This window comes from Gymnoscopelus braueri, assembly GCF_963280865.1.
Source record: "Gymnoscopelus braueri genome assembly, chromosome: 1".
In the NCBI taxonomy this organism is placed as follows: Eukaryota; Metazoa; Chordata; class Actinopteri; order Myctophiformes; family Myctophidae; genus Gymnoscopelus; species Gymnoscopelus braueri.
In genome coordinates, this window is record NC_137603.1 from 24,989,441 (window position 1) to 25,002,467 (window position 13,027).

At 40.6% G+C, this 13,027-nt stretch overlaps 1 protein-coding gene across 1 annotated transcript in view; it reads left to right on the plus strand.

The window, feature by feature from the left end:
- apba2b (amyloid beta (A4) precursor protein-binding, family A, member 2b) overlaps positions 1-13,027 on the plus strand; it is a 79,186-nt gene that overhangs the window by 59,375 nt on the left and 6,784 nt on the right. The window contains exons 7-10 of the mRNA XM_080432459.1: positions 1,031-1,070; positions 2,199-2,344; positions 10,161-10,247; positions 10,503-10,688. Coding sequence (XP_080288585.1) covers positions 1,031-1,070; positions 2,199-2,344; positions 10,161-10,247; positions 10,503-10,688 — 459 coding nt within the window. The remainder of the gene's footprint in view (positions 1-1,030; positions 1,071-2,198; positions 2,345-10,160; positions 10,248-10,502; positions 10,689-13,027) is intronic.

Here is a 13,027-nt window from a genome sequence, read left to right on the forward strand (position 1 = left end):
ATAGAAGGCTGCAGACTGTGGAGTGTTATACATCTCAGTAGCTCCTACCCAGCCCCATCTTTCTCTGGGCTTCGCTGCATTCTCTACAGCCTCACCTGACAGCCTCCTTTTTTCCCATTTCCCCATTTATTCATGGTAGAGCGTTCTGCAGGGATGGCATTTTGGTGATTTTTCGTTTCAGGATGTCAGGTGTTTTCTATTTTGGACCATCCAACCCGTCTCCAACTCCATTTCCCATATAGACCATGCAAGATTACATCTCATGGTCCGATGCCACGCCCGTTCTGCACTCTCTGCCTGTGTTTGCTGCACAGTATAGCCTTGGATCAAGACGGTCATAGATTTATTTTATCTTGGTCTTTAGTCTTGGTGGCTTTCCCCAAATAGTGTTTGGAGTTCTGTGTTTAAGGCCCCTACATTCTCCCTGTACAAATTCATATATAATGTGCTTACCCTAAAGCTACGGATGTTACCCGTTATACCTGCTGCGCCACAACTTCCGGCACATATCGATATAATATAGCTCAATGGCACAGATCCAAGGCTATTTGATCCAAGGCTAGCTGCACAGCAGACCTAAAAAGCACATGTGGCTATTGATGGCATTTTACAAACAGAAAATGAAACACACCCGGGGGCACAAAACCCTGTTCGCACCAACATCTCTTTTTCTATGTCTGACCTCAATGGTGGATGTGACCTTTCACCTTTCCGAGCCAAAAGTTAAAACTTTTCTTGGCAGCCTGCTGATTATTATTACTCTACTAAAAGTGATTTTGTCTACAGACACGTACAGAGACAGAACTGATTACAATACGCCGCCATTCATCGCCGTTGGCAGGGTAATAAACATTAGACATGGCACAAGTTGTACCACTGACCAGATTATTTACTTTATGTCCTGTTGATTCTGTGTTTTGCGTTCATCTGTTGTTAGAGATAATAGCCCAAGATACATAGATGCTTATTATACTGCAAGTATATCTGATGTATCATGTTCATTTGTCAACATGCTGCTTTTGTTTTCCAGCCAACAAAGAAAGCTGCATCGTTCCCCAGCTTTGTTGATGGTAAGTTTCCCATCCCATTAGCGTAGTATTATTATTATTATTATTATTATTATTATTATTATTATTATTATTATTATTATTATTATTATTATTATTATTATTATTATGTCTCTTTGCCAGAAGCTTGCTCTGTGATTCAGTCATGAGTTTGTAAAGGCAATTAGCCTTATTGATTCTGAGGACTTCTGTTGCTTTCAGTGTGACTCATTAGAGGCTTGGTATCATTGTTCTGAAGCATTATCTCTGCCTCAGAGCTAGCCTCTGGGCAGTTGTAAACATGATGACATGCTATGAAAGGAGCCTTTCTGTTTCTCAGATCATGAGTGGGTCTCTTAAAGTCCACATCTACATATCGCAGAAGCAGATCAATTCCAGTCCACCCTATACTGTCAGCCAGGGTTATTATAGTTAACTAAAACGAACCAAATAACGAAAACTAGAATTGAAAAACATTTGACATAACTGAGATAGAAAAAAAAAATTGGGCTTCCGAGAAAAAAAAAGATAACTAACTGAAACAGTACTTGTATTTACAAAACTAACTAAAACAAACCATAGAAAATGTCCTTAATTTTAGTCTTTGTCAAACATCTTCAGAAATAGCAGATCTACAAGCTATTTTTCTGACCTTGTTGAATCTTGCCCCTGACTAAGCCCTATTATAATTAACAAAACTATGACCACACCAAAACCAATAAAAAAAACTTAAATAAAAACAAAGCTAAACTGATATCGAAAACATAAAGTCAAAATGAAATAAAGATAAAATCTTTTGAAAATGGCAAAACTATAATAACCTTGCAGTCCACTCTACTGCCAGCACTGCCGCTCCACCAGTTCATGGTTCCTACACACTGCTGGCCAGTGCACAGCTCAATCCCTCCTCAATGTGATGCCAATGTCTTGGCTAATATACAACTAGAGGCATGCCTCACCCCATTCCGACCTCCACAAAGCAACGTCTCTGCTTGTGATTGCAATACGCCTTCAGCCCCACACCAATTCCATTGAACTTCCATCTGTCCTTCTGCCCCATTGACCACCATCCTCCCTTCCACGCTCTCTCTCTCCCTCCCTCTCTCTCTCTCTCTCTCTCTCTCTCTCCCTCTCTCTCTGTGTCTGGCGCAGTCCCAGGACCCTGTGAGCCAGAGGACCTGATTGATGGGATCATCTTCGCTGCTAACTATCTGGGCTCCACTCAGCTGCTGTCTGAGAGGAATCCCTCCAAGAATATACGAATGATGCAAGCACAGGAGGCTGTCAGCAGGGTCAAGGTACACACACACACCCACACGTCGCACGTCGCACGTCGCACGTCGCACGTCACACGTATGCATGAACACTCACTCACACACACACACACACACACACACACACACACACACACACACACACACACACACACACACACACACACACACACACACACACACACACACACACACACACACACACATTTGAAAATATTTATTTATGTCCACATAAACAGAAGTACAAGAATGCCTTGTAAAGGACATAAACACTGCTAGTGCAGTCAGATAATGGCAAAACAGCCAGTTACAAAGTGCATATAAGGCAGAACATTGTTACACACAATAATGTTGGCATACTTGTCGCACGCACACACACGCACGCACGCACGCACGAAACATTTCGGGTCTAATTCAGGTCTGATTCGGTTCTATTTGACCAATATAAATCAACATTTTTCTTTTTTTGCTGTAAAAATATTTGTATCAGTGCAGGCGGGGCCCCCCCTGCTGGTGGCCCCCCCCGCACGCATCACTTGCTACCCCTCCGTTACGCCACTGACACACGCACGCACGCACACAAGCACACACACGCACACACATGTGTGTGTAAAACATGTGTGCTGTATTTCTTCTGCCTGGAGATAGCTATTAGTCAATGTTCCTCTGATCTCTAGCTATCCAATCAACATGTCTGCTGTCATGCCATTCTGCGGTTAGTTATTGCTTTTCTTTTCTCCTTTTGAGGGATTAGATGATTAGAAGTAGATCTAGTTGTGGAGAAGCTTTGGAGCTGTATCCCCCTCAGACTGAGTCAAGGGTTGCTTTTTAGAGGATTCTGAGCTGCTTACATCATGGTGTGTTTGTTTACACCCCAGGAGATGCCATCCAATCAATGTGAGAGAGAGATTGATTGATTTTGTTTATTTTGACATCAGAGCAAAGTGCAAAAAAATAAGCAGATCTACAAGCTCACAGCGCGTCACTTCGTGCAGCGCTCTGACCTTGCACATCTGCTATTTTTAAAAACTGCTGGAAAATATTGAAAATGTTTGGAATTTTTTTTAATAACATAAATCTTCTCTTCTGGGGGGCCCGTGGCCCAAAATATTTTCAGATTTTTTTTTCAATTTTTATTGGAACAAAGGATTTTCAAAAGACAGATACACATACAATAATACAAGACAGAACATAAAAGTGGGGGGGGGGGAACAGAAACAACAAAACAGGACAGTACAAAAAGAAAAACAAGAAAAACAAAAAAAACAAAAAAAACGAGGCTGTATTCTACAATTGTTAGTTATTTTTCTATTACATATTGGTTATACATTGTCCATGGGCTGAAAGAGAGATGACCACTTTTCCCAGTATTTGTGTGATTTGTCCTCTTGTAGTCTGAGTATGAAAGTCAGTTTTTCCATAGTGTATATTTCCCTTATTATGTCCATCCAATTGTCTTTGGTTGGTGGATCCTGTTGATACCAGCGACGCGTGATCGCTTTCTTGCTTGCTGCTAGAAAGATTTTGAAAACTGTTGAAAACCGTGTATAACCCTTCAAGTTTTCAAATACTTAAAAAAGTACACGATTTGCCTCTGAGATGTAGTGGAGTAGAAGTCTATTCAAGTGATAGTACTTAAAAATTGTATGTAAGTACAGTACTTGAGTAAATGCACGTGATTACATTACACCACTTCTGGCACCATACACCAGCTCTCCAATCTGATTCTCTTTTACTCCGTCTCAATTTCTCTCTCTCTCTCTCTCTCTCTCTCTCTCTCTCTCTCTCTCTCTCTCTCTCTTTCTCTCTCTCTCTCTCTCTCTCTCTCTCTCTGTTTCCCTTTACAAAAGGCCTTGCAAGGATCCCTGGCAACAGCTCAAACTCTTTTGGTTGGTTCAGAGGAATATTTAGCTCATTCTGTCTCTGCTCCTCTGCCCATGGAGATAAATGCAAATGTTGCTCTGAGATGGAGACGTCGCAAGTTTTCCATCTGTATTATTGACACGCTCAAATTCATGCACTCTTGGCGTACAATGCCTTGATGTGCTTAGACGCACTCCATGTGCCACAGATGAAACTACGTTAGAATGTCCTTGGCACTGGGGTGCCTGGTGGCACAGCCAGTTAGTGCACAGACCATATGCTCCTTGTGAGCACGAGGACCCGAGTTTGAATCAGATTCCCGTCTCTCTCTGCTCTTGGTTTCCTGTCTCTGCACACTCTCTCATCTGAAATGAAACATATAAACGCCAAAAATGAATCTAAAAAAAAGAGAAGAAAACACAATGATCTAGGCACTGCCTTCAGTGTTGAATTGCTTGAAACAGGAACACAGTGCTCCAGGTATAATGTAACAGCCCTGTATAGTTTATTTATGCAGATCTGTTTTGGCACGATGCTTGCAGCATTTTGATGTAATATTTATGCAGCTTCATCGCCCACTCGCTTTTTTCCTCCTATCTCCGTGGCTTCTCTGCAGCAGCACCGTTGGAAGTTGCTGAAAGGCTCGGATGTCTGCCTCACTTGAGAGCCAAGTAGATGAGCAGGAGGAAATGTTACAAAATGAAAAACCCTATAGGAGATTAACGTCCTAGGGGGACACCCTCTGTTATCTCCCTGTAGCTGCAGGTCAATATACTCAGTCAAGAAAATGTTCAACCTGACACCTCAGCAGTGGTGGAAATTAACTACGTACATTTACTCAAGTACTGTACTTAAGTACACTTTTGAGGTACTTTTACTTAACTGGAGTATTTCCAATTTTCTATACTTTTACTTCTACTCCACTACATCTCAGAGACATATACTGTACTTTTACTCCACTACAATTATTTGAAAACTTTAGTTAGTTACTTTGTAGATTTTGATTATTATACAAAACATACATTAACCCTATACACATTATGGCCATTTGAAAATATCCGATCTACAAGCTCACCATGCGTTGCGATGTGACGCATTGTGAGCTTATAGATCTGCTATTTTCAAAAGATTTTTATACATTTCACACATTTGAAAACTTGTGAAATGGGACAGTATGTATGAGTACTTTCTACTTTTGGTTCTTTAAGTAAATTGTGATGCCAACACTTTTGTACTTTTACTCAAGTACATTTTGATTATGGGACTTCTAACGGAGTATTTCTTCATCGCAGTATTGATACTTTTACTTAAGTAAAGAATATGAGTACTTTTTCCACCACTGCACCTCAGAGATTAAGATCATGGTCATTGGGTCTGGGTGGGTAAACGCTGACTGGCGATGCTGGGCAACAAAGAGGCTGTTCCCTCTGCCCTAAACCTAGATGGTAGTAATGTGATCCCCCACATAGATGTCCTCTATAGTCTCTGTTCTCTCCCTTGTTTGTTGGGACAAACTCTTCATCAAAGTCATGACCTTGATGAAGATGCACTTGGCATCGAAACATTCGTCATTGCTATTTAGCACCTTATAAATAAATACAAAATTGTCAGTGATGCTCCAGTGCTTCGCTCCTTTTGTCTGTTGATGTGTCCTGCTCCTGTGATGCATCTGGCCCGCCGTTAACTGTTTGATGCAGTGGAACTTCCTCTCTTCTCATCTTTTTTTTGCTGAATGTAAGAGTCGTAAGTGCACCATGGAAGCATTCATTGGGATGGCGTCGGTGGTTAGAAAGCCTTTTGGAATAGGGAGCCTTTGTACGTCTGCTCTTTTTGCTGGTGCTGTTGATGAAAACATTGTTCAGGTAAAAAAAGGTTCAAAACTGTCCTTGATCTGTAATAGATAGAAATAAACACCCTCCATCCCTCGTATCCCTGCCTTATTCACATGTTGGGACAATGTCAGCTCATCTCTGCATGCTTTTCAATATGTTGTGTTTGAAGGAAAAAGAGCAATTATTACCTTCTGTAATTGCTGTTTTGATTTGTCTCCCACTGCCAACACAGCTGTGCTACCGCAAACCCTTGCAAACATGCATGCATGCATGCATACACTACACAGACGCTATTTTACATGCGTGCGCGCTCACAACATGTGAGCTTGTATATCGGCTATTTTGGGTCCACGACTGCAGTATCAAACAACCATTTTTCTTGGGAGTTCCAGGAAAATGCTCCTCAATGTCTAGTTCTCACACACACACACACACACACACACACACCCCTACCCACATACCTTTTGTTGATTTATCATAGTTTCTGAAGTAAAGCGATAGCACACCTGCTGTTCGGTTTAGTTTGGGGGTATTTTCCTTTATTTTCTTTACCTTCCTTATTTCTTCCTCCTATTCCTTCTGGGGTTGTTTTGGTGCTCCTGTGTGTGACGACCATGTCCTGTCCAAACATCTGCCTGCCTGCCTGCCTGCCTGCCTGCCTGCCTGCCAGAGGGTACAGAAGGCTGCCAAAATCAAGAAAAAGGCGGTGTGTAAAAGAAAAAGACAAAAGAAAACCAATGACCACCTTTAAGGGTGATTTATACTTAGCTGCATGCTGGTGTCTCGCACCGAAAATAGCCGATCTCTCTTTTGCGCTGCAATGCGTTGGGAGCTTGTAGATCTGCTGTTTCTGTTGCCCAACCAAGTATAAATCAGGCATTAATCCTCCCTAATCTTTTTGTTTGCCTTCCATTTGTGCGTGTGTCCTAGTGTGTGTGTGTGTGTGTGTGTGTGTGTGTGTGTGTGTGTGTGTGTGTGTGTGTGTGTGTGTGTGGGGGGGGGGGGGGGGGGATTTTCCTGCCCTGTCTTTCTCACTCACATTTGTCACATTGACACAAATAGTGACAGCTATTGTCGTACAATGAAGTTTGTACATTAGCCATGAGGCTCATTTGAAATCAGATGGGGTTTTATCAACTTTAATTATTTGCAACCGTTGTACAGGTAATTGTTATCGTAGTAATCGGAAACCCTTTGGTAAACAGCCGCTTTAAAGCCTGTTCCTGTTAAGCACTGATTTTATAATAAGTTGTACAAATGGGTCGCTTGCTGAAAAAAGCTGATCTACAAGCTCCCAATGTGTCACCTCCACCGTCCTATGATGGAATTAGGTATAATTTAGCCTCATTTTCTCACTCTCTCTCTTATTAAAACGTACCACTTTCTTGGGGCCGAGATAGAGTGTGGAGGAAGACTGTCTACAGAGAACACTCAGCTTGTTCTTGAAGTCACTTTGACCTTGAAGTCATCAAGGACAGCTTAGCCACTTAAACCCTACGTACTTAATTGACTGGATTCCCTCAGGCCTCTATACAGCACTTGGTTCCCTCCATTTTCTCTCTACACAAAATCCCATTGCCGAAAATAGCCGATCAAGCTTGTAGATCGGCTGTTTTCGCCGAATGTTTGCCTATTATGAGCCGCCCAGAATGGGGACGTTAGGGTCCATGTGGTTGTTGACATTCATCCTATGCTATTCCTCCATGAGAGCTAATTGATCGTCCAATGCCCATAATTATGCTGCATTTGTGGAGAACAGTAAAATCGTAGTTGACATAGCAGGACAAAAGATGCTATTAGTCACATGATGCTCATAGCCATAGAGTGTGGGAAAGTAAATTAAGAAGTTAATATTAAGATAAATGTTAGACACATTTTCAGACACATGACCAAATATTAATGAATGCTGCTTTACAGTATGTTTTTATAAAATATTCATAGTCATGCAGCTAATTTTAAATGCTTTGTGCATTTGTTAATTAAGCAAAAATCAAACATAATTTCATTAGGCTGCGCCGCAGAGCACAGCAATTAGAAGGGAATGTGCAGAGCTGTTCTGTGTTGTTGATGCTGAATGCGTTAACAAGGCAGCTGGTAAGGGCTTAGTGCTAAGCTGTTTCCTGTTACAGTGCCAGTACACCACCCACATGCCACGCCATGCCAACTGATGTGTACCAGCACTCCCGCCCGCACAACAACTGTCGGCTTTTCTTTCCTGCATATTTTGCCTCACCCCCACACTGACCCTACCAGTGTGGTGGGCAAAGTACACAACCACTGTACTTTCAGTACTATCATTTTGTGATACTCCTCCTGGTCAAATATTACTCAACTAGTGAAAGTTGCTCTCAAAGTACTGGAGTACTAAAGTATTCAATGGTACAAATTACAAAGTACATTTCCTTTTTTTTAATCAAAATCATTGCTGTATTAACATTTAGACATTTTCCTGAAATGTTAAAAAAATATCAATCAAGAACGAGCACACCATTCAAAGTAATAGGGCGACATGGCGGCCGCCCACATCCATTGAAGTTGAATGGAGAAGTGGCGCCCTGTTCAATTTGGTTCCTCAAGCTATATAATAGTAAACATAGCAGATCTACGTGTATGTTCACAATACGTCGCATCACGACACGTTGTGGAATTCTCAAAAGTAGCCCAATCACCCATTTTCAACCTTTATATAATTGGCCCTCACTAATGCTTATTATAAGCGGGCACCATTTTGTCTACTCAGTATCTCAGAGGTGGGCTGCCTGGTTGTTCAGAAACCTGCCTACCAATGACATCATTGATAGAGATTCCAAGCTAATGGAAACTACAGCCTATCTCTTCCCAGAAAGTTGGCTTGCTGAAATAGAAGCCATTGTTCGTGCCTCAATTCTTTTCCCCAAAATTACCACTCATGATGTCATGGGTAGGCAGTACTAGGCACATTTTTGAACCATGCACACATTCCACAGTCCACCTGTGAGACAAAGAGCACGTAGACAGAAATGCTACCGTCCCATTGTGAGCATTAGTGAGGAGGACCCATATATGGAGATGATATTGAAAATAGGAGCCTTTAATTTTCCTGCGAAAATACCAGATCTACAAACTCCCATCCTACAATGTGAGCTTGGTTATTGTCACCATGCATGCGACACTGGAGTACGACAAAGTGTAAACCACTTAAGGGGTTAACTGAGCCCAACACCATGCATGCAGGCTTTGATATCGTCCACATTTGATTCCAGAAGTATATTTAAATCAGTGGTTCTCAAACCTTTTATTCTTGTCAAGGACCCCCAAATTAATATGTATATCTGAAAATATTTTGTACCCCCATGCAAGATTTGTGTTGTTAAACAGTTTCAAATATATTTTTTCAAGATTCGTTTTTTTAAATGGCAGATCTACAATCTCACAACCCGTACCCCACTTTGAAAACCACTGAGTTATGGTATAATTTGATCATCTCCAGTACAGACATGTTTGCTTTATCGTGTTTGTAGAGGTTTGGGTTGTGTTGATACCTTGCCATGATGTAAGTCCAAAGGTGGACAAGAAATAGAAAATAATTGCTCCAGTGATTAGAAATGTATAATAAAAAAAATGCTCCTCATTGACTTACATTGCACGCTGAAACAGCTCTCAAAGTCACTCTTTTAGCACGTAAACGAACTGACCCTGATTTCATAAAAATGTTAACTAACTGATTTTGCCATTTGTATTAGGAAGAAAAACCCCGAACTGGATCCACGGATCTGGATCCGGATCTTCAAATGGTAAAATCAACAGGAAGTTAATATTTTTTTTATAAGAAAACAGTAATGGGTTTGGTGATGTACTGTATATTGTCTGAATCAACTTTGTCTGTGTTCGTTTATGTGCTAAAAGAGTGACTTTGAGAGCTGTTTCAACGTACAATGTAAGTCAATGAGGAGCATATTTTGAATTATGAATTTCTAATCAATGGAGCAATTATTTTTTATTTCTGGTCCACCTTTGGAGTTACATCATGGCAAGGTAACTACACAACACAAACCTCTACCAAAGTGGTCTTGCCCTTTAATAGCAGAACAGGGTTGCTTGCATGGTGCAGCCGGAGCTCACTAACCCGCCGTGCGGTTTTGCCGTTTGTGTTTGTTTCCTTGCAGAACTCGGAGGGAGACACTCAGACCCTGACCGAGGTGGACCTGTTCATCTCCACCCAGAGGATCAAAGTTCTCAATGCAGACTCACAGGTGAGAGCCAGTAAAGGATACTGTATATACAGTGACGATATTATCGTCACTGTCTGGTGGAAACCTTGTATGTCCACTTTGTTTTGCTTCATAAACCGCTATTTGCCAATGGAGCACACACTGTTATTAATACTGCTCATTTGATGCTCATTTTGTTTTAATTTTAAGCAGCAACAGAGATTTTACAGAAATCCCTACATTGCTTTAATACTAAGTAATAATTATAGCATGTGACTTTGTTTGCTGTGCCCGCAGGAGACAATGATGGACAATGCGCTCCGTACTATATCCTACATTGCTGACATTGGGAACATCGTGGTTCTGATGGCGAGACGCCGAATGCCACGCACAGCCTCCCAGGACTGTATCGAAACCACGCCCGGAGCACCCGAGGCCAAGAAGCAATACAAGATGATCTGCCACGTCTTTGAGTCCGAGGATGTAAGTGTGATCGATTCTAACTAGGGTTTTGAAATGTACTGGATGCCTTTAGACTAGAGGCAAGTTGAATTCCAAAATACTGTGTACTATATCAATGTTACTATTACTCTACCCTGCGTTAGAGGATTGGTAGTGGGTGAGAGGTTATGTGATAGGTTTATCTGAAGAAGAGCCTGGAGGCTCCAATCCTCACCGCCGTGTGGTAATAAATCTGTGCAAGAGTTTTGCAGTGCACAGCAGGCTCATATCTGTCGGCCCAACACCTGCACTTTATTTTGGATGCAACGGTGGAAGAAGTACTCTGTAAAAGTATAAAAGTATTGGCAACAAAATATACTTACAGTATCTAAGTATAAGAACTAAAAATTCTATGCGATGTGTTGTGAGCTTGTGGATAGACAATTTTAGACAAAGTTTAAAATAGGTCAGCGAGTAACTCCTAGCACTTTCATACAAGATAATAGACAATTTTAGATAGTAGAATGAATGGGCTGTTATTTGCACATCATTCAAACCTTTATTTATTCTCGAAAGACATAGAGGTTGCCCTCATTTGCACGGTACAATTTCATTTTCACATCAATATTCACATCAATGATAAAACAAAACAAAACAGAAACGTTCTCCTATCTTGTGATACAACACAAGTTTAAAAGCAGTTGCAGTTACATCAAACATGAAGGATTGAAATGACAAAAACAAAACGGATCAGAGAAAGTGTGAATACAGTCCCAAGCACTATAAAGGAGGCTGACACCAACCTACGTCTTGTAAAATGACCGCCGTTGGCTGGGTGTTTTGATCATGGAGACATTATTTATCTTCTTTTCAGACCCAGCAACATTTGGCTACAACACAGTGAAATCTGCAGTGTAATTTATCCATTTGTACACTGTACGTGTTAAATTAACATTGAACTTTACAATGAAGAATAATGTTGTATAGTGTGGTCAGCATTTTGGAGACTGTGCCAGTATGACTGCTAGCTCCCTTATTGTTCTTGCTTAATGATGCCCTCGCTAATTAGCTACCAGGCTTTAAATGCCAGTGAGTATTATAATAGTCAGTCACCGTTGCAACAAGAACAACTATCTTTTTTTTCTATTATATACCATTTCTGCTGTTATTGTAGTTATGTTTGATGTGGTGCTTACATGTTTGTGTGAGGATGTACAGTATGTTGTACCATTGTTGGTGGAATGCATCTGTAGCTTAGAATGGGACAATGTCAGGAGAATAATGTAGAGGAATGATATGATTGTTTTTATTGCCATGGCATTTCATCTGCTGTTTACTGTCCCCATGATGATTTTTTTTCTGTACAGGCTGAAACTATTCTAGTAAATGTATTATTTAATAAGTTCAGTATGGTCAAGGTATTGTATTGTCTTGTATGGTGTTCTGGGAGTCCTGTGACCATCTACTCCATATGTTCTAATGCTAGCTTGATAGGAAAGTAAACCATAGCACTTTCTGCATGTGAAATCTCACTATACTCATTAATTGTCAGAGGAACAATTATACCAGCACGCAGCAAAATCTGAACATTTTTATTGCCCTGAGCTACTTTGATATATGACAGCTGGTGATCCTTATGAATTAAAAACAGTAAAAACTACATTTCCGATCAGGTTTATGGATCATCTTTTCAGTATGAGCAAAATTCATGGCAGCAGTCTGTGATGGAAATGAAAGCAAATAGCATTTGAGCATGAAAATCAATGTATATTGTTGTATTGATTCTGACGTATTTGACCAGTGAATCAATGCCACTATTGTGTGATAGCACATAATTCTTTCTCATAATATCATTATAGGAGTGCATCATTCTCAATGAGGAGAGGCCAAAGTAGATCTGACACTGAACACACATTATTACAAACGTTCTTGTATTTCTGATTTCAACATCTTGTACCTCTCTACCCACACAGCACAATCCTCAGTGTTCATAGAACAACAAAATGTACACTTTAACCGATTCAATCCGGGAACGCATCTGTGTCACTTTAGATTTCTTTGGCTGTTCAAAAATAGCAGATCTAGGCTCATAGTGATCTGCTATTTTGAACTGAAAAATCTTTCAAATGTGTGCAAATCTTTGAATATATATATACATGTTTAACTCAAATCTTTGCTTCTGGCGGTCCCTGGAACAAAATATTTTGAGATGGGGGGGTGGGGGTCAATACATGTCATTTTGGGTGGTCCTTGACATGAAAACTTTTTTAAAACACTGATATATAGCAACATAATATATTGTATACTGTATCTTCTATTCTTTGAATAGCCAAAGAAATCTAAAATAACACAGTATGCGTTCCCGGATTGAATGGGATAAG